Source organism: Prosopis cineraria, unplaced genomic scaffold (assembly GCF_029017545.1).
Source record: "Prosopis cineraria cultivar Desert tree isolate PC_DT_omini unplaced genomic scaffold, ASM2901754v1 PC1, whole genome shotgun sequence".
Lineage (NCBI taxonomy): Eukaryota > Viridiplantae > Streptophyta > Magnoliopsida > Fabales > Fabaceae > Prosopis > Prosopis cineraria.
In genome coordinates, this window is record NW_026555332.1 from 36,718,255 (window position 1) to 36,739,740 (window position 21,486).

Consider the following 21,486-nt stretch of genomic DNA (forward strand, 5'->3'; position numbering starts at 1 on the left):
GCTTAGCCACCGCCAATTTATCCCAAAATTCCTCCGCTGCAGAAGCATCGCTTTTGGTCTGTACTTCCCTTGAAGCCTGTAAGATGACAATATACGATATATAGAGTAAGATGTGGGCAGTGATTGGCGGGTTGAAGCAAAATCCTTCTCCTGGGTTGCAAGGATCAGCTTCGGCTACTAAGCTGGTTCACTGTATGTATGGAGTCATCGTTGTGTATGGCGTGCACCGGGCATAGAGGCTTTTTAGGAGCTCACCACTTCCCATCCTCTATGCACAATGCGTCCATCTCAAGATTTGGGTTGTTCCATTTTTTTTTTTAATGTTTTAAGTTTTTTTATAAATACAGTGTAAGAATCAGGAAGAGGTTTATAATATTAAAAAATAAAAATATATAAATTTAAAATATTTAAAAAAAAATAAAATTTATAATAAAAAATAAATAAAATGTAAAAATTTAAAGTTATGCTTTTTTTAAAAATTTATTAAAATTATTTCTGAAAAATATTTTAAACTATTTACGTTTTTTAATTTTAAATAAGAATTATGATTTATTATTGAGATTTTAATAACTTAAAATTTTTAATTATAATTAATAATTTTAAGAGTTTATAATTGTTATTTTCTATAAAAAATTAAAAATAAGAGGGAAAAAGGATGGAAAAAAAATCCTCTTCTCTATAGGAGGCTCCTACTTCGACGCTGTTCTCCCTAGCCACCACGCTAATCCTCGTGACCTCCTCGTTCTCTTCAGCCCATGCCTCACGCCTCTTAGCCTCGAGTTCAGACCTCAGTTCCTTGTCGTTCTTCAGCATCGTTCTTGTCGCCGTTCACGCCTCTCAATGTCGTTCTGGTGGTTGTCATTCCTTCATGGCCTTCAATATCCGATCTGAAGACCCCATTTCCATGTGTGCTTCCTTCTACTTTAATTTTTCTTTCTTTCTTTTTTTTTATTTGATCCAATCCGAAAATTCATGGTTTTCCCCCCTTCTTGCACCTGTTCTGCTCCCTTCATGCTCCTCTCGTGCTTCGCAGCTTCTGAAACTAAAATGTGAAATCTAAAGTTTTGTTTGCCTGAAGGAAATTTGAGGCGGGACCGTGGGAGCAGCTTTCTTGGTCTAGGTTTCCTTGCTGGGCTCACTCCAAATTTATTTGTTTTTAATTTGTAAAAACCATAGAAAGCTCTAAAATTTAGGCTTTCGGTCCTGTCCGAATATACCGGCCCAAATTGAGTCGGGTCGAACAAGGCCAGGGAAGACGGAAGATGGTCTCTGTCGCCCTATTTTACGGGTCGGGTTAAGATGTCTTGGTTCTAGCCTATAACCCGGATTTACTGGTTTTCACAGGATCACTTCTCTTCCTGACCAAAACCAAGCAAAGCTAGGTAGATTGGGTTCGGAATCTGATTGTTCGAAGTTGCTACGTCCATTACAGTGAATTACTTCCTCTACTTTTCTTTCTGAGCAGTGAGCAGCACACGAAACTCGACCACCTTCTTCCTTTACCACCAAAAATTCCTCATATTTTTTTAATTCCTGAATTGCCTGAGTTTTATTCTTCGTTCAAGAGTTCCGTGCCTTTGATATCATCTTGCAAGAAGATGGGGAGATTTGATAGGTTCATCTATTCCTTAAAATTCCATTTTTTTCTCATCACGTGCTTCCGATTATACCTTTCAGAAGTAAAGGTCCATCCCACAATGTAACTTCACTTCAATCACCAACCATGTACTTCTCTAGATACTCTACTTATCACCGAATACCAGTACAAGTGGCTTCCTGTTCCTGTGTGCGCTTCATTCAATCTTCATTGCCCATGACTTTGTTTGTTACATATGGTATTTCTATACACTTGTATTGTTCAGAAGCTGTTCCTACGAATCAGAGCCTTGATTCTAGTGCTAGTAATGTTGAGGACTACCGCTTAGAAGTAATATAGAAAAGATATACAACACAATAATGGATAAAACCACTGGACATACCAATATGGAGAAAGCTCTTGACCAACTTGGAATACAATTTTCAACTCCTTTGGTTACTGGGGTCCTGAAGAGGCTTCATTTTGAGGAAAAGATAGCATTTAGATTTTTCACATGGGCTGGCCATCAAGAGAATTATTCCCATGAGTTCTGTGCTTATAATGATATGATAGATATACTATCTAGTACAAGATACAAAGTAAGACAGTTTCGAATACTTTGTCATATGTTGGACTATGTGAAGAGGCATAACAAGAACACGATTCCGGTTGAAGTTTTTTTGACTATTTTGAGAAAATACACTGAAAAATATCTAACTCATGTGCAAAAGTTTGCAAAGAAGAAGAGGGCAAGAGTAAAAGCTCAGCCCAAAATAAATGCATTTAACCTGCTATTGGATGATCTTTGCAAATGTAGCCTGGTCGAGGAAGCTGAAGGTCTCTTTAAGAAAGTGCAAAGCAAAATTAGACCCAATGCAGATACATATAACATATTGTTTTTTGGGTGGTGCAGAGTTAGAAACCCAACTAGAGGAATGAAAGTGCTGAAAGACATGATCCAGTTTGGTCATACGCCTGACAATTTTACATACAATACTGCCATTGATACCTTTTGCAGAGAAGGCATGCTAATGAGGCCTTAGAACTTTTTAAGTTCATGAGAACAAAAGGTTTTTCCATATCTTCTCCCGCTGCCAAGACATATGCAATCATTATTGTTGCTCTTGTCCAAAATGATAGAATAGAGGATTGCTTTAAACTTCTGGAGTGTAAGATTAGTAGTGGTTGCCTCCCTGAAGTCTCAACATACAAGGATATAATTGAAGGAATGAGTTTGTTTGGAAAGAGATTTAGCATACAGATTTTTGGAGGAGATGGGAAACAAGGTTATCCACCTGATATAGTAGCTTATAATTGTTTTCTTAAGGTCCTTTGTGACAATAAGAAGTCCGATGAAGCACTTAGACTTAATGGAAACATGATTGATTTGGGTTGTCTTCCCAGTGTCCGGACTTATAATATGCTGACTTCAATGTTTTTTAAGATGGGTGATCTAGATGGGGCATTTGAGACTTGGCATGACCGAGAGGGGTTGTGCACCAGATACAGACTCATACTTTGTGATGATTGATGGGTTGTTTTGGTACGACAAAGTGGAAGATGCACGTTTTCTCTTGGAAGAAGTTGTAAACAAGGGAATAAAATTGCCATTTAGAAAGTTTGGTAGTATTTTGATGCATCTTTCTGTAATTGGTGATCTCCAATTCGTACATAGGCTGTCAGATCATATGAGAAAATTCTACAATCCTGCTTTGGCAAGACGTTATGCACTTGGTGAGAAATGCAAGAGTAAAAATTTGTGAGGGAAATAATACTGTGAAATTCCTTGCTGAGCTTGTTGTCACGGGGCCATTACTCTCTCCCCGAGAAGCTAGCTTATTAGGGTGTGCAGCGCATCCCTTATATAGCCAGGGCCCTCCTTAAGTCCCTCTGATGTGGGACTTGACAACTCCCCCAGCCAATCCGTGACGCCTCGATCACGGGTGGCCCACCAGAGGGGCCCACCGACTAGGCAAATTCGGGTCTGACTCTAACACTACTTTGTGACGAGGCCATTACTCTCTCCCCAAAAAGCTAGCTCATTAGAGTGTGTAACACACGTGCTTATATAGCCAAGACCCTCCTTAAGTCCCTCCGATGTGGGACCTGACATTGTGCTACCTGTAAGGATAACTTGAATGGAAGGGAGCAAGGAGGTTTCTTCTTGTGATAGGATAAAAAAACTTGCTAGAAGCATGACATTTACGTTAACTCCAGAAGCTGCCTCGGAGTATGTCCTTGTACTAGTACCTTGACATAATGCCAATCAGTTGCTTCTTTGGAAATGCTCTATTTGCCACCCTATCTAGGCAAATCATTTGTTCTTGGATGTATTTATTCCCATTTATAGCATGTCCTAAAAAAATTTTGGAATCGTTTTGGCATACTGTCACTGAGCAATCCTCATTTAGAAGGTGATACGACCAAGAGGTGGAAATAGTCGTGAGTGCTTTGTGATCTCATGTTAGCAGAGTAAAGGTTGGATATCTCTTACATGCTGATCGCAGAAGGCTCGGCAACATTAAACTTAGTTCTTTAGTCAAGAATCTGCTTGTTACTGAATATTGCAAATAATGCCCTTTTCTGAGATTCTGTCCAGCATTTTCGAGGATACGAAACTCTTTGATCTTTTTGAAGTGTATAAATGCATTTTGAAGTGTATAAATGCATCAACACAATAATGAATGGTCTTCACAGATATATTTCAAGCTTACTTTTCCCTTCTATATGTTAGATCCCATTTTTTTTTTCTTATTTGCTCCCCTGTTCTTTATTCTTATCTTTCATTTAATTGGCTTCTTTTGTTGGGGATCCAATGGCGCAAAGGTGACTTTGTTAAAAATATTAGGCAATTGCCTCAAAATGAAACTATTTTCTGTCAATGTTTGCCATGGGTTTAAAAGGCATACCAAAATGATGTGCTTATGTTGAACATTTGATGACTTGCGAGCATTTCAACGTTGTTGGTTCTAGTTATTCATGTTGTCATAATGGGATTTGTAGTGCTCACAGGTTGTTTTACTTTTTATGTCCGTGTTGGACATGTTTAAACAAAATGCTATTTTTTGAAGAAACACTGTGTTCTGTTAGAACTTCATGGATAATGGTCAGGTAGCGTACTTGTAAGCTTCCTTTCTAAAATGTTAAATTGCCAACAAACTGTTGAACATCATCCTTGTTTACATTGACCATTTTTGCTAAGCTGTAAGCCGTATGAGAATCAGAATATTGTAAATGGACTACAATTCTCGAAATTACATTACATGGATATGACACCTGCAAAATTGATTAGTGTCTCAGAAAATGGATCAAAAAACTGTTTTAGACTTGGACTTGAGCCTTTCTTCCATAGCAAGTGCAACAACTGTATGAAATGATGAAAGAGAAAGGAGAAAGCACTAAATCATGTGCAAGAGTTAAGAGGAAGAATTAAACGCATCAATGTATATAAAGCTATATGAAGGTGAAATAGAGTTTGGAAATTAAGTTCTTTATTTCCTTGTAGCCCTTAAGCAAGTTTGGCTCTCAAATGCAGATAATCATCCTTGCTATATGCCTGGAATGTCAATAGCCTACAGCTTTAATTATTATGAAACTGTCTAATTTAGAAATATTAAATCATAATTATAGCTAGGTATCTGACACATTTTTCTACTACCTCAGCGATCACAGTATCTAGTATAGGTAGACTACATCTTCAAATTATGGCCAAGACAATTTTGAACTTTCAGGTTTGATCATTTACTTCATTTATTTCATTGTGCCTACTGTATATCCTGATTCTTAAGGTGGATGATATACAATAGAGTTCAATGAGGTATGCCACATGGATTGGAAATATGATTAGTTTTGTAAGCTGTTCTGTCATAATATTCTTTTTGAATCAGAGGGGTAGACACTAATAGCTTGAGATTATAAGTGAGATTGAACTCGCGATCTCTCACTTACAAGGAAGCTTACATGCCATTATACTACAAGGTCATTGGCTTCTGTCATAATATTCTGTATACTAATATCTGTGTTGAAATTATTTTCAGGCTAATACTAAAATATCGGGCTTGCTTATAGGTGAGTGTGTATCCTTCTGTACCAGACGTGAAAGCAGTTTCTTCATTTCATATTTTCTTTTTATTGGTTTTTATTCCCGTTGACATTCTTGAAGAAAAATGGTAATGCGGCATGCCTACGGTTGATTTTACTTCTATAATGCCATTGATATGCGTCACTATCATCGGATGCTGAATGTATCATCTGGCTCCAAAGTTGCCAAAACTTTCCATGCAGTGAATGAAATTTATTGAAACTCAGAGATCAAGGATCTGGACAGCTTGATTATCTTTCGACTCTTAATATGTTCAGTACTCTTGTTGGGAACCTCTTTTGGTTAATGTCACATCAGTTGTTTTTCTTTATATTCAATGGATCTTGTAACTGAGGTTTCATTCAATTCATAGCCACCCTCTGATTTAGCAAGGTCTTCAAGTTGTTCTTTTCTTAGCGTGCTCAATCATTTCTCGCTTGTTCATATAGAGTAGGTAAAATCTTGTCTACTTTTCTTTATCTTGTATATTTAATATTAATATACTATTCCTGTAACAAAAATTACAAGTCTTTAAATTTTCTACTTTTTTCTCAATAAACTTATTATAATAAATTAACAAGATTATATAAATTTTGTACTTTAAATTAACAAGATTATATAGCACAAATAACAGTGAAATCATACATGCTATTATCATGTCATATTATTATACATTTGTTTAAGAGTTATACAAGATTATATAAAGCAAATAACAGTGGCAGCAATCCAATATGATAGCAATGTCAGCATACTCATGATAATGGCTATTGAGGTTGCGTGTGTGAATTTAAGTTTCATTGTGACAATGAATTAATTAGGCGGTCATAAATAAGTAAATATAATCATAAGCTTAATTAAAACTAAAATCCATGCATGATGTCAAGTTTGAGTTTTAGTACGGCGGAAGTCTTGTGTGCTTGGTGTTTCAAATTTAAATAACTAAGCATACAAAGGCACAAGGCAGAGTAAGAGTGGTAAGGTGAAGGTCTCAGTAGAATCTTGTGGCTATGAGCAAAGCTCTTCTCAAGACCATTATGACTTATCACGTAGGGTTTTAGCTATATGACAATTGTTTATCACGGCGGGCTAGGGTTTCCAATGGCTAGGGGAATGGGAAAGGTGGTAGCATGGCAAGTGCAGATTGTGGTTTCATCAAGCAAATATGTTAGCAGTCACAAAAGAGATGCAGAAGCACATGAAACTGACTGGAATGGTATAATGACATAGTATGCAAAATATGGAAATACAACAGATACACACTGTCGCGGGATTGAAGCACCTATATTTTTTTTTTTTTTTGGTTGCTAATAATCAATAAGCTACCTAATTTCAATCGCAAAAAATAAACTATAGTGTATCTATGAATCACATTGAAACTTTATTCAAGCATAAAAGTTGATTGCTGTGTGCCAGACTGCCAAGGTCTGGGTGTATAGATCCTACAATGTATATCAGAGGAAAAAAATGATTGCTGTCATCAGAAGCAACAGGAGCAATCAAATGGACAGAGTGGGGTAGTTCCAGCTTCTGCTTTGTTGATACCCAACTCCTCTTCAGTGTAGATGGCAAGCCCATCCTCTGTTGTTTTTCTAGGTCCAGAAGGTGGGTCTGGAAAATCTCCAACACCTGCTGACCCTTTGCTTTTCTTCCTCACATTCTTCTTTGATTTCTTGGGTTTCTTAGCTACATATTGAGATGTTTCTGTTTTTTTCGCTTCAGATTTCTTCCGTTTTTTCCCTGCAAATATCTCGTCAATCTCACTACCTTGTTTTTTATGTGCTGGAGATGGTTTTTGCTCTTCTGCAACAGTAGTCTCTTGTGCTTGTCTTGAGGATTTTTTAGAACTCTTCTTTGTCATTGGAGTGAAAATAAGCTGCATATAATGCATAGTACAATTGTGAGAACTTCCACATACAGCACAAATCTAAAAATAAAAGAGCTACAACACCTTTTTTTTTTTTTACTATTTTTAAGAAGTTTTTCCTTCTAATTTTCCTTCCTTACTATTTTTTACCCATCCAACTTGAGGGTTAGAGTATTCTTCACTCTACACTCTGCACTAATTACTGATAAGCCAACAATCTTTAAAGCCCAGATTTAGAAACCTTGTGACATTCACGCTCACCTCACAGTAGCAGCCGCTCTCTTCTCTTATTTGTATTAAAACGAATTTACACATTAACAACAAGGTCAAGATCTCGGATAAAAGAACAACTCAGACTAAAGATGATGATTTGAAGATCTTTTTGTTTGGTTAGGATTTTTGCTGCAGAAAAAGACATAAAAAGCTTCCAATATTAGTAATATGATGTTTGCTCATTGTAGGTTAAATGTATCATTAGTCCTTTTCTAGCTCCCTCATATTATACTGATTCGAATCTCTGGGTTTGGGGAATAAATCTCATCTTTTAGTTAATTAGTTTAGCTTGACTGGTTTGTTTGAAAACTGTTCTGTTTGAAGGGAAAGTTCATAAATAATGAGGTCTTCATTTATTGTCTTAGTGGATGCTTTGCTTTGAAGGGGGAAAAAAACAGAATAAAAAGAGATAGTAGTGGAGTACGAGCTTGTGTCATTGATTAAAGGATTCCTGGGTCCTGTGTGATTATGAAACTATTTGGATAGTTTATTTATATTACAACACTTAAATCAGCAGTGATCATAACAGAACAGCCTGCCCGTAGCCCTTTGAACATCTTCCCCTTCATTGGTTCTGCTATGCATAATCCATTCGATGCTTGGATCATACTGCCATAATGTTCAAAATTTTTGGGTTTTAAAAAGATAGACATAAATGGTATGGGTTCTGGTTGTGCTTGGGCTAACATTTGCAAAACCTGATGGGTTCCTCTAGTGTGGAGACCGGTGCAAGGTGCATCTGAAATTGCAAAGTATTATGGCTACCAAATCAGAGTCACCAAGGATCAAAGATAAGCTTACAGCCACCAAATCAGAAATTACAAGCATCAAAACTGAATCTGTGGCTACCAAATCTGATTTATTTACTCAGCTAAATTGTTGTGATTTTTTTTTTTTGCCACAAAATTGTTGTGATTTAAATCAACAGTAGTTGCAATGAAGACGTTGGCTTTAGGTATAGCCATGTTTGTGATATTGGTATGTGTGATGTGAAGACTGATTTTGGTGGCGTGGACTTTTTGTCAAAGCATCATAAAAGGTGGTGTTACGTATTTGTAAACAACTTTGTAATGTATGGAGTATTCTTCATTTTATATTGCTTAATGTTTAATGTATGGAGAGTGACAACAGGCAGAAGGGAGATGCTGTTATGTATTTGTAAACAACTCTGTAATGTTAACCTGCTATGCAAGTCATCAACTTGGCAAAAAGCTATTCTGAGTTTTACTGTGTTTAGTTTGATATTGGAGCACTTAATACTTACGCACACTCTCTCGGATTTATTATAATCTCAATTGTTTCTCACCTGTTCAAATATGCGGGCGTTAAAATCACATTTAAATATATCAGAATAAGAATCAGAATAATAGCATGCAAACATATAACTAATGACGATAATAAAATAAAGATTAAATTAAGGAACACAACACAGACTTCAGATTTATAGCACATCCGAAAAAGAGACATTAGACTCAGATTTTATCCCAGAACTTCTAAATCCGATTTGTGGATGAAATCAAGGTAGTGGTTGATGCTGCAAACAAAATGCAAATCTACAACCACAAGGATACATGTCCAGTTTAGATCCTAAGTACATGCAGATCCATCAAGTGTTTGGACATTCAAACGACACAATAAAAGAAGAATACTCTATTTTCTTTGCATTGCATTGCATATGAAAAGACCAAACAATAACGTATTCCGCATGGTCCCTCCGTAAACAGTTTATGGTTATCAGCAATTCCTAAAAGAGGTGAACTTAACCAAAATTACATACAAAAGGTAAATGATACTGAAAACAAGAGGGCAAACAAAAGATGAGATTTCGAACAAAACTTTAACAAGAAACATTTACCTTCCATCGACACGTTGTTCAAGTGACTTTCGTCGATCACAGAGGCCGCCAGTTACAACTCCTCCGTCGCATATGTCTTCCCTACAAGTTATTCCTCCCGGCGGCAAATCAGTCTGGGCATTGACTAGCTTTAGCCTTTAGGCTTATGAATTATGAGGGTAAAATAGATATTATAAAAATTTTTTGAGGGTATAATTGTCACAAAATTTCAAATGAGGCCTAAGGGTTTAAGATATTTTTAGCTCTCAATTATTTATTTAAAAATAGTTAATATTTTAAATTTTTGTAGTTTTTCTTTCAATATTTAGGAATGATGTATCAAGTATTGTCGTTAAAAAAAAGTTAAATTTAACAGTTAATTAATTTAAAAAATTATAAAAAACTTTATAAATTATAAAAAATAATTTATAAAATTACAAATAAATATCCTAGAAAAAAATATTAATTTTGATTATGTTCTTAAAATTTAGAGCTAGTTTAAAAAATATGTTCATATTTAATTAACAAATATTAGTTAAATTGTAAAGTTTTAGATAATTCGTGGTTGCCAGATGTTAACTTGTAAATTGTGTGTGAGATTTATAAATAACAATAATATATAAATTATACTCTCTCTATTAAAAAATGTAAGGTATTTTTAACTGAATTTCACTTCAATAAAGTAATTACATACTTTTAAACTAATCATATATTTTTATATTTACCCATATTAAATACCCTATAATAAATATAAAGTCAATTTCAATAGAGATACTTTTAGAAAAAAGATAATAATTACACCTCGAAAGACTAAAAATATCTTATATTTTTTAACATTCAACTCCTCAAAAAATACCTTACATTTTTTAACAGATGGAGTAATATATAAATGAAAAAATATAACTTTTGATCTCTACACTTTACTCATGATTTGCTATAGGTCTCTGTATTTTTTTTCAGTGTTCTGGATTCTTATATTTTATTTTTTGATATTTTAGATCCTTACAAGGTCCTTACACTTTGTTCATTTAGGAATTTAAAACATCAAAAAATGAAAGTATAGAGACTCAAAACATTAAAAAAAAGACAAGAACCTATAATAAAATACGAGCAAAATGTAAGAACTAAAAATTATATTTTTCTTATATAAATTATTAATATTTTAATAAGATGTTATTAAAATAAATATAATGTTTTAATTATTTACTGGTGTTGTTACCATCAACTTTTATTTGTTATATATCTCAAACTTGTTAAAATGGTTGGTCAAAATTATATTTTAATTTTTTTAATTGGCATTAATTCTTTTATAGGATATTTGTATATAAATTTTTGGATCATGTTTTATAATTTTTAAATTAACTTAATCTCAAAGTTAATTTTTTAACTGCATAGTGCTCAATGCACTATTGTCAAATGTTGAAAAGAAAAATTATATCAAATGCAAGTTTAAGATATCAAATGCTCATAAATAAATAATATAGAGGTAAAAAGATAATTTAGCTCACAAATAAATGAAAAGAAATCTAATAATAATTTAGTGATAAGAGAATGACTGTAAAGTGTTAAAATAGAAAATTTATGACATTAGGTCTCCACCAATTTTTTTTAAATAAATTATAAATATTGATTTAAACAATTGCAATTGGGAATCTCGATTGCAAATAGAGAATTATATTTAAAATTAAAATATTTTATTTGTAATTAAAACTCTTAAATTTACAATTATTTGAATCAATGTTCACTATTGATTTTACAAAAAAAAAATCTCAAGAATTTAATTGTCATACATTCATTATTTTAGGACTTTTATGTCATTCTGCCAAAATCTGGTGTAGCATTTGGAGAGAACAAAAAATAAAAATTTATAACAAATTAAAAATATATCATTATAACCATGAAGGTATAACAACTCTATTTTTGTCCTCAATAACTATGACAATCAAAATATAAATAATTGTATATTTTTATTTTTTGGGCATGTATTTAATGATTAGAAGATAAAAATAAACCATAACTTGCCTAATTGTGTAAATTGTTATCATCTATACTCAAACATAAAACAACAATTTATTTAACCAATGAGAAATGAGTATAGTAGAAGGAATTAATTTCTTCTAACATGGAAAATCAAACTTCAAATACTTACTAGAATGTAAGTCCATATTTAGTAGTTGATTATACTTTAAACATGGTTGCTTTTGATAGGAGAATACTTATTAAAGTAATAAAAAAACAAAAAACAATTATTTGATTCAATAAACAACAAATTAATCTATTCCCACATTAATTATTTTAAAATTCGTTGGCCATGTATATTAAAAATATAAAGAACAATTTGTTGTTTTTTGATCAACAACAATTTTCTGTTTTAAGATGTGTTATTGTCACATAAATTAAATTTTAAATAACTATTGTAGTTTAAAATTTATTATCCCATATATATAAAAAAATATAAACAATGAGTTGTTTAATTTTAGAATTTTTTTACATGTGCATATTAACAATATAAATACAAATTTATTTCATTTCATTTTTTTATTGCTTACGAGTGGATCTTATTAAAGACAATTTTGTTTAAGTCATGATCGGGTACTAAATATGAGTATTTCTTCTAGCATAAATTCAAACCTTAGTTCATTATATTGTGAAAGACCAAGCCCTTTCACTGGAACTATCCCCCTTGGTTAAAAAAAATATTTTATTAAAAAAAATCTTTTACTCTATGCAATTGAAAATTTATATAATAACTGTTATGTATTGTTTTATTTTATAATTTTTTTAGCTGTGAATATGTGTATTGTAACATCCCAACTTTTAATCCCCTGATTAGTTAAACGTAATTAGAGTAATTAAGTAAGTTGAAGTGGTGTGCGGCTAGAGATGTTTAATAATCATATTTGGTAGAATTTCAGCCTTAGTTGTGGGTTCACTATCAAAGCAGACCACCCGAGCATCAAAAGGAGAAGAAAAGGAAAAGTTGATATTGCTGTGCAACACGCCGCGGCATGGAAATCATCCGCCGTGGAGCACAGAAGTTTTTGAACGAAGGAGGACCTCTCTGTGTCATGCGCCACAGCGCATTATGCATCCACCGAGGTGCATGGCCATTTTCTGTAGTTTATTAGACGTGAAATGAGACAAAAATAGAGAGAAAGCAAAGAGAAAACGGAGAGACACGCCAATGCTCTACTAGGGCGTAACTTAGATGAGAATTTAAGGAGGTATGAAGTTCTAAATCATCTAAGATAAGATTTCTAATCCCTTTTCCTCCTTTCCTCTTTCATTTTTTGAGTTAGGGTTTAGAAGAGGATGGTGATTTCAATCCATATGGGGTATGGGTCTGAATTTGTTGACTCAAATGGAGTTAATGAGAGTAGATTAAAGTATCTAAGCCTACGTATAATGAGTTTTTGGTATCTTGGGTTGTTGGACACTATTAATATTCAAAAATCTCATTTATTATAGGTGCTTGAAAGTTTGTGATGCCATTAGTGGCTCATTAATGTTATTGGGGGCTAAAGGTAATTATTAAACCCAATGGATAGGCTCCAACTCATGTAAAGTGAATGTTAGGCAATTTAGAAGTAGAGATTAAGGGTTCAAATGCTTGAGTTGGTTATGTTGATGAAATTCAACTTGGTTGATTGTAGTTTTGGCTTTTGATTATCTATTGGATTGAAAATTCAAGCTTGAAAGCTAGTTGATTGAGGGGTAAAAGGTTTACGATAATTGGGAAAAACTTTACTTTGAGTAGTTATATATTAATTGATTATAAACTTAATGTTATGGCTCATCATAAACTATGTATCTCTCTTCTTAATTGTAACAAAGGTAAAGTTGGACTTTTTTTATTTTAAGACATATTTAATGAGTTAATTGTCAATCATTGATTCTAGTAAAATAGGTGAAAGCACTTTTTTGTGCCCAGTAGGAGTTCTTATAACTTTTTTTTCTAATTATACCCATACCTCTTCATTTATTATTCATTTTAAAATGGTCCATTGAAATTTTAATTGTTACTATTAAAATACTTATATAAGGAATTTAATAAAAGTACAATTAGACATATGTATGTATGTATTTTTGTAAAAGATTAAAGTTTCAATATAACTTTACACAAAAAAAAAAGCATAAATTAGTTATTAATAATGTCCTATATTGGAGACTAGAGAGGGAGAGTAACACTGAAGCCATTAACGCAGAAAACCATGACCAAGGATATACACCAGCTAAGCTAGATGTTGATTAAGGGTAACCAATGAGACTTGGTCAAATTAATGTTAAAGTGCGATAAGCCATAAAGATAAAGAATAATTAATCCAATTATAATTAACCAACTAAAGATTGATGACTCACGTAACAAAAAGAGATCGATCATGGAATAAGAAAACTGTGAATCCAACTTCATAACAACCATCAAGGGCAGTTTCGCGCCTTGATTGGTTTCAGTGCTCATCAGGTGATGAGCACAATGGACCAAATTTGGATGATTCAAATTTTTCACTTTATATTTTATATTTTTTAAAATAAAATACTCCTTACGTCTTAAATTATAAGAAATTTTTAGATAAAATCTCACATATCAATAAATTTTATTGAATATACTTTACAACTTTATCTTTTCAAAATAAAAATATAAACTTTTAAAAATATCCATCATTTAATATATTTAAAAAAGAAGTGATGGAAATTAATTATAAATAGATAAAAAGTAAAATTTGAAATTGGTACATTTAATAAAATTTTAATCTATTCAAAGTTTCTTGTATGTATTTTAAAAGTATCCTATAATTTGAGATGGAGGGAGTATAAAATTTTAATAAATTTATCTTACCATCAATTTAGATAGTATAAATTTAATTTAAATGGTTCAATTTAATATTAATTTTTTTAAAATTTTTATAAATTGACTAGATGGATCCAGTCTGTCCAGAATATATTTAGACAGCGAACTTATAAAATTTTTTAAAAAATTAATATTAAATTAGATCATCCAAAATATATATTGTTTATATTCATGATAAGGTAGATTTATTGAAATTTTATAATTTTTATAATAAATAAAAAATAAAAATAAAAATTATAAATTGAAATCGTTTAAATTTTTCATGTGAATGGTCCGAATGCTCGTCACTTTGATCAATACACCAAAACGGGACTCGTTTAGCACCACGCTCTTCACTGTAGACAAACGGCAACTTTTCAACATACTTGCTTATATAACTTTTCTTATTAATTCAATATTTTATGAATTTTGTTTATCATTTTTTTGGCAATATCATTTTTGTTTTATTACTTACTACAATCTAATTTCTCAGTAGAGTCATATGTAGCTTTTTTTTTTTCTTTTGTTATCTCATTCATAAATTGCAGATTAACTTCTCCTCTTGAAAGCATTACACACCTCCAATCTTAATACTAATTATTTTTAAGATATAATTAAATGAGACCTTCTTCAAAAGAGTTATAATTGATCCCTTTTTTCGGCTTCATAAACAAAATGGAAGCGAAAATTGATCTTTCATGGATAACTCCTTGATAAAATCTCATCAACTTTTCAACAACTCTTATTTGGGTAAAAAAAAACATATTACAAGCTTGCATGCATTTAGAGGGAAAAAACAATATTATAAGAGAGTAAAATTGTGTAAACATTACTCGTATGATTAATTAATAAATGTTGATCAATTTAATCTGAATGCTGAATTAAGCAATTCTAGCATTTATAATTATAATTTTAAGAAAATAAAAAGAGATCTCAATTCTCAGCAATAATTAAGTATTACTCCCTCTATCCCAAATTATAAAACACTTTTAGAAAAAATTTTTACATGCTAATAAACTTCATTAAATACACTTAATAATTTTATATTTTCAAAATAAAAATATAAACTTTTAAAAATACTCATCATTTAATATATTAAAAAGAGAAGGGAGAGAAATTAACTATAAATAGAGAAAAAAATATTAAAATAAACCTATTTAATAAAACATTAATTTTTTCAAAGTGTCCTATATTCTTATATTTTAATATATTAAATCTTTCTTAAAAATATTTTATAATTTGATACGAAAACAGTAATATTTTTGGCCACACAGGATTACCAATCCGTGTCCAAATGAATAATGTTTACTGAAGATTAACTCGTTAAGTCTTAAAACAAATATAATTGAGCTAGCTCATCTCACATAGATCTACCTTCCAAGTTTTCGATGTGCAGACTTTTATGATTTAATATATATTAACTAGTTGGTAGAAGATGCCTATATCTACTATATGACATGAAAGCAAGCTACACTATTCACAACTTCTACTGTAACCAAAACAAAAAAAAAAAACCAAATTTGCAATAAAAATCCATTAGATTCTTCGTGATAGATGGAATTCTGTCACAAATAAAGCCATCACACACTTTTTGATGAGAAGCTACCCCAAAACTACGTATTTCTTGTTCTTGCTGTTTCTTACATGCCTAGAGCAACACCAAATCTTATGATTGTTTCTTTGAAACAAGAACTTTGCAGGCTCTTGAACGAACGTTGAAGATTTTCCCTTTATATTCCGACGATTCATTCCGAAGGGAGGACATCGCAGCTATAATTTTAAGCAAACTTCTGCATTATCGTATCGTTAGTCCACCAAAATCAGCACCAATCGGTTAATCACGAAACTATGAAAATGATTTTTCAATTGTAACCAATAATAATTTAGGAACGTTTGATAATAGAGTTGCCTCTCCAGAATTTAGCAACGTATTAGATTTCTTAATAGGCATGCAGGGGATTCACATCTTGCGAGGGAAAGCATTTGGGAGTTTCTTTAAAAATTACATCTTCGTTATACTTTTCATATGGAAATCAGCATATAAGGTAATCCCCACAAGATATATTCTTTTAGCTCATCATGTTCCTACCTCAATTATGTGTCCTTTTGGATGCGATTTACAAGATTCCTTGCTTCGTACATTTTTGTGAATGTCTTTTTGTTAAAGCTGTTTGGTTCGGCTTTTTGAGAGTTTGTTTAAAAGAAATTTTTGATTAATGTTTGATTCATTGGCTTCTTAGAATTTTGGATAAATTATATATAGTTAGTGATCTTTTCATGATTGAGGAAATTTTGCCTCTTCTGCACTTTATATGGATGACAAGGAATCAAATCTTATACAAGGGGAAAATTTTAACCCCGCATCAATTAATTAGGGACTTTCAAGAACGTTTCAAATTTCTCAAATCTACTTGTACTTGGACTACTTCCTCATATTTGTGTAAATGTAAAAACAATAACCATTTGGATAGTTTTTTCTTCAAGAAAAGTTATCATGGGTTGCTACTCACCAGCTTATACAGGCTCAACAAATGATTCTTCTAACTGGATTATCAAAATTTCAAAATCCAAAAGAAAGAACCTTAATTTCTGTGTAGCAATATTGTATTTTGGAGAAGAAGAGTTGCAATTATTTCATTTTACAAAGTCCTCTACTTCTCCAAGCCAATTTTTGGTGGCATGTCTTCACAAGTCCTAGAAATCAGTCAGTCACATGAGGATTAAGGCTGGGAGGGTTGAAGATTTTCATGCATTATGAAAGTTTCTTACTTTCACAATTTCACCAAAAAGAGAGTGTTTTTTTTTATTTGCATATCTCTCTTTCTTGCCTTTGTTGACTTATGAGTTGTAACTTCAATAAGCTAGAATTTGTCATTTGACCTTTATTAAAAGATTTAAACAAAAGATTTTATTCTAAAATTTATTGTAGGTAATCTTATTCTAAAATTTATTACCCATGTATACTAAAAGTTATTTTAATAGCAACTTTTTATTTTTTAGAATTTGTTTATCTTTTACATGCTAAAAATAAAACAAAAAATTGTTTCACTACACTATGATTACCTTTTACTCATGTTAAAAATATAAGCCACAAATTATTTTTTAGAATTTATTGTCATGTATAAATTAAAATTCTAAAAATAAAAAAATTCATTGAACTTCATACCCACATCTTTTACATTTTTTTAAAATTTAACATGTAAGTTTATTACATGTTTCACATATATTTTTTAATAAAAAATTAATCTTTTAGTCCTTATACTTTTGACTTAATTATAACTTAATTTCTAAACTTCAACTCATTATAAATTAATTTTTATAATTTTGATTGAATTATAACTCAATTTTTAAACTTTAACTTGCTGCAATTCAATCCTTCTAGTTTTAATTATTTAAAATATTATTCCTTATATTTTTAAAAATAAAATTATTTTGAAATTATGGATTATTATTTTGAATTACTAAAAATTTTAATCTTTATAAAGAATATAATTTTTAAATAATTTTAGTTTTATAATTATATTTTTTAAAATATGGAGATTGGTATTTTAAATTACTAAAATTATAGGAATTGAGTTGTATCGAGTCAAAATTTAAAAATTAAGTTACAATCAAGTTAAAACTATGAGGACTGAATTATAATTAGTCAAAGTTCAGTGATTAAATTATAATCGAGTTAAAATTATAAAGACTAAAAGATTATTTTTTTTCATTTTTTATTATAAGTTTCATATTCATCATTCATTTTTTTTATTGTGGGTCCTTCACCCATTTTTCATTATAAGATTATTATTTACTTTATTTATATTTATTATATTATATTTCAAAAAATTATCATATATTTCTTTAAAAAAGGAAAAAAATCTTCTAGGTATCATAGGTGTATAATACCCATAATCACAATCATATTAGATTGTAGATATACATTGTAAATAAATAGATAGATGTAGATGTAAGATATTAAGGACTTGTTTGGGTTTTATTCTTAAAAACAAAAAAAAATTAAAAAACTCATTTAAATTACTGATTTGAGTTTAATTATTTTTAAAATTATTCTTATTTTTTATTTTTAAAAATATTTTAAGTTGTTTTCATATTATTTTTTTTAAAATACATCACATTTGATTATTAAAAATTATAGTCACTTACACCAATTATTATTATAAACTATCACAATCAACAAAAAGCAACTGTTACTATTGGCCAATTTTTAACTATAAAACTAATTTTTAAATTAATATAATCAAATAATTTTTTATTTTTATTGAAAAATAAGTTTAAAAATTATATTGTAAAATAGTTTTTAAGAACAAAACAGTAAAAACAAAAAAATTAAATTAAATTAAACATAATTTACCGTGACAAAAGAAGTTCAAAGTGATTTATTAAATATGTTACCTATTTCTCCCGACAAAAAAATCACATCGTGTCTGGCCAGTCAATTAATCATTTAATCTTGGCTTTCTTCTCATCTTTCCAAGTCTCAGTGCTCTTTGGCCAAAACGAAATAGTCTCATCTTTGCGGCTAGGTTTTCCATTCCTTCTCGCTTTTCCCCTTTCGATGAAGCCGCGTGGATGTATCCGACACTCTTCTACCTATCTCATATGGAGACGTTGTTCTCTTCTGCTACTTCAAGGTATGCCTTCCCCGAATCTCCTCTCTTTCTGCAGTCCTCTCGATCTAAGACCCTTCTTTCACTCCCCTACGCCCTGATTCTGCAATTGTGTTCGTTCCCATTTTCCAAACCCTAATAGCGTCCGATACTCCGTGGCTTCGTTCAATCGCTTGCTCTCCATGTGTACCCTGCCCTCCATTGTTGAAATTAACAAGATTTTAGGATCACTTGCAAATTCCAGACACGACCAAGTAGTTATCTCACTTTCTGCCCAGGCGGAACTGAAAGGATTTCAACCATGTTTAATTACTCTGTCCATTTTGATCAATTGTTATTGTAATGTGGGTGACATGGCTTCTGCTTTCTCTTCATTGGGTAAGATTTCAAGTGGGGTTGCCAACCGAATACTGTAACAATGACTACGTTGATGAAAGGACTCTGCTTGTTGAGAAAAGGATTTTGCTTAGATTCAGTTACTTATGGTACCTTAATTAGTAATGGGCTCTGTAAAATTGAAAAAACTGTTAAATTGCTCCAAACGATGGGGAGGCGGATAATTAAAACTAATCCTAATTTAATTATATATAACACAGCCATGGATGTCTTTTGTAAGGAAGGGCTTGTAAATGAGGTATCTGAATTATGTTCTAAAATGATTAGGCAAGGAATATCTCTTGATATTGTCACTTACAACATTCTAATCCATGGTGTTCTCTACATCAACCAAATGCAAGATTTCCAAATGAAATAGCCTTAAGAGACAATCACTCTTGATCTTTATGCCTTTAATATACTAGTGGATGCATTTCTCAAGAGAGAAGGATCATAGAAGCTCAATCTATCTTTGCGAAGATGTTCAAATGCTTTATGAAATCTGATGCTGTTACCTTGAATTCTTTGATGAATAGGAACTTTATGGGGAAAAATGTTAAAGAGTCAAGAGTAGTATTGAAAAAGATGATGAACATGGGCTTGGCACCTATTGTTGTGAGTTACAATATATTGATTAATGCATATTGTAAAATAAAATTGTTGGATGAAGCCTTGGATCTTTTTAAAGAAATGGGCTGCAAAAATTTGGTTCCTAATACTATCACTTATATTGCTCTCATTGATGGCTTGTGCAAACCAAAGAGAATGTCACATATGCAAGATATTGTTTATGAGATGTGTTGCAATGGTCAAGCTTCTAATATAATAGCCTACAACATTTTGTTGGATGCATTTGGCAAAATGAAGCATCTTGATGAGGCAGTTGCATTATATCAGCAAATTGTCAACTGATGAATACAACCTACATTATAAGATACTGATTGATGGTTTGTACAGAGGAGGTAGGCTAGATTTTGCACAGGATATTTTTGAATTCTTTTTGACCAAAGGCGATCATCTAAATGTCTACACTTACAGCATCATGATGAGTGGACTTTGGAAAGAAGGCTTGTTTGAGGAATCATTGACCTTGCTTTCAAAGATGATAGAGAGTGGTTGCCTTCCAAATTTTGTGACGTTTGGAATGCTTATACAAGCTCTTTTGAGGATAAAATGGGAATGATAGGGCAACAATGCTTCTCTATGAAATGATAGATAGAGGTCTTCTTCAATGGTAAAACAAGTTCAAAGGCTCTATTTTGATCGATAATATGCTTGTACTAATGTTGATATTTGCCTAAAGTTTTGAGAAAAGTTATTGGATTATTCCTTCTTGTGATTTCTGTTGAAGAAGTTCTGTTTTAGTCAAGTATTTGTTGTAGTTATTTTAACATCTTGTTGTAATTCGATTGGTTATGGATTAATGTAGGCCTGTTCCTTCTTTCCTTATAGCTCTGTAAATACCCTGTATCCATACTTATCATGTTGAATACTTCCCACACAAACACACTTATCAGATTGTTGCATTCCTTTATTTACAATCTTAGGGTTTTGGTGCACAAAAGGATTTATAATCCTTACAAGAACTTAGCCTTCAACATTTTTCGCTAGCATTTATGTCACCTTTTGCACTTCATGCGCTCTTTGATTTGAAAGTAAAATTTTTGTATGATCTCTTCAAAACCTCATCTTAAGTGGTTTTTTAGAAATATGTATTACTTGGTCCTTGAATTTCACATGCACTAATTCAACTTCATTGGAATTTGTATGCTTTCTGAAAAAACAGAATTGCTCATCAATATGCTTAGACTTTTCATAATGGATTTCATTCTTGGCTTAATGACTACTAGATTGGCTAATTTGTTGTCCACAGACAATCTCTTTCACTTGTAGTTCCTACAATAATCTTCTCCACCAGATTTCCTGGCCATGGCATTCTGTTTCTGCTACATTTTCACCTTCACAAGCGAGTAATGCAACAATTGATTGTTTCTTTGAAGTCTGAACACAGTTTAAATGCTGCTTTTAAGTATTTTTCAATG

At 31.5% G+C, this 21,486-nt stretch overlaps 3 protein-coding genes across 4 annotated transcripts; 2 read left to right on the top strand and 1 right to left on the bottom strand.

The window, feature by feature from the left end:
- The first annotated feature begins 752 nt into the window (after positions 1-752).
- Positions 753-6,041, top strand: LOC129311580 (pentatricopeptide repeat-containing protein At1g73400, mitochondrial-like). Its single transcript, XM_054953920.1, is given in 5 exon segments — positions 753-2,602; positions 2,605-2,821; positions 2,823-2,857; positions 2,860-3,052; positions 3,054-6,041. Coding segments are annotated over 5 exon segments (1,377 nt in total). The 5' UTR covers positions 753-1,956; the 3' UTR covers positions 3,340-6,041.
- Positions 6,042-6,847: 806 nt separating this feature from the next.
- LOC129291489 (uncharacterized protein C6G9.01c-like) lies at positions 6,848-9,783 on the bottom strand. Of its 2 annotated transcripts, XM_054928875.1 has the most exons (3): positions 9,650-9,747; positions 8,482-8,533; positions 6,848-7,530 (listed from the first exon to the last, which is right to left on the bottom strand). In XM_054928875.1, the coding sequence occupies exon 3, from the start codon at positions 7,513-7,515 to the stop codon at positions 7,135-7,137; it is 381 nt and encodes a 126-aa protein (XP_054784850.1). In that variant the 5' UTR covers positions 7,516-7,530; positions 8,482-8,533; positions 9,650-9,747; the 3' UTR covers positions 6,848-7,134. The 2 variants fall into 2 exon arrangements, with proteins under 2 accessions (XP_054784850.1, XP_054784841.1); XM_054928866.1 differs by lacking the exon at positions 8,482-8,533 and having other exon boundaries at positions 9,650-9,783.
- A 9,136-nt stretch (positions 9,784-18,919) lies between these two features.
- LOC129285335 (pentatricopeptide repeat-containing protein At1g62680, mitochondrial-like) lies at positions 18,920-20,960 on the top strand. The gene is made up of 2 exons (XM_054920974.1): positions 18,920-19,093; positions 19,981-20,960. Exons 1-2 carry the CDS (start codon positions 19,032-19,034, stop codon positions 20,354-20,356), a joined length of 438 nt encoding a protein of 145 aa, XP_054776949.1. The 5' UTR covers positions 18,920-19,031; the 3' UTR covers positions 20,357-20,960.
- The last annotated feature ends 526 nt before the right edge of the window (positions 20,961-21,486 follow it).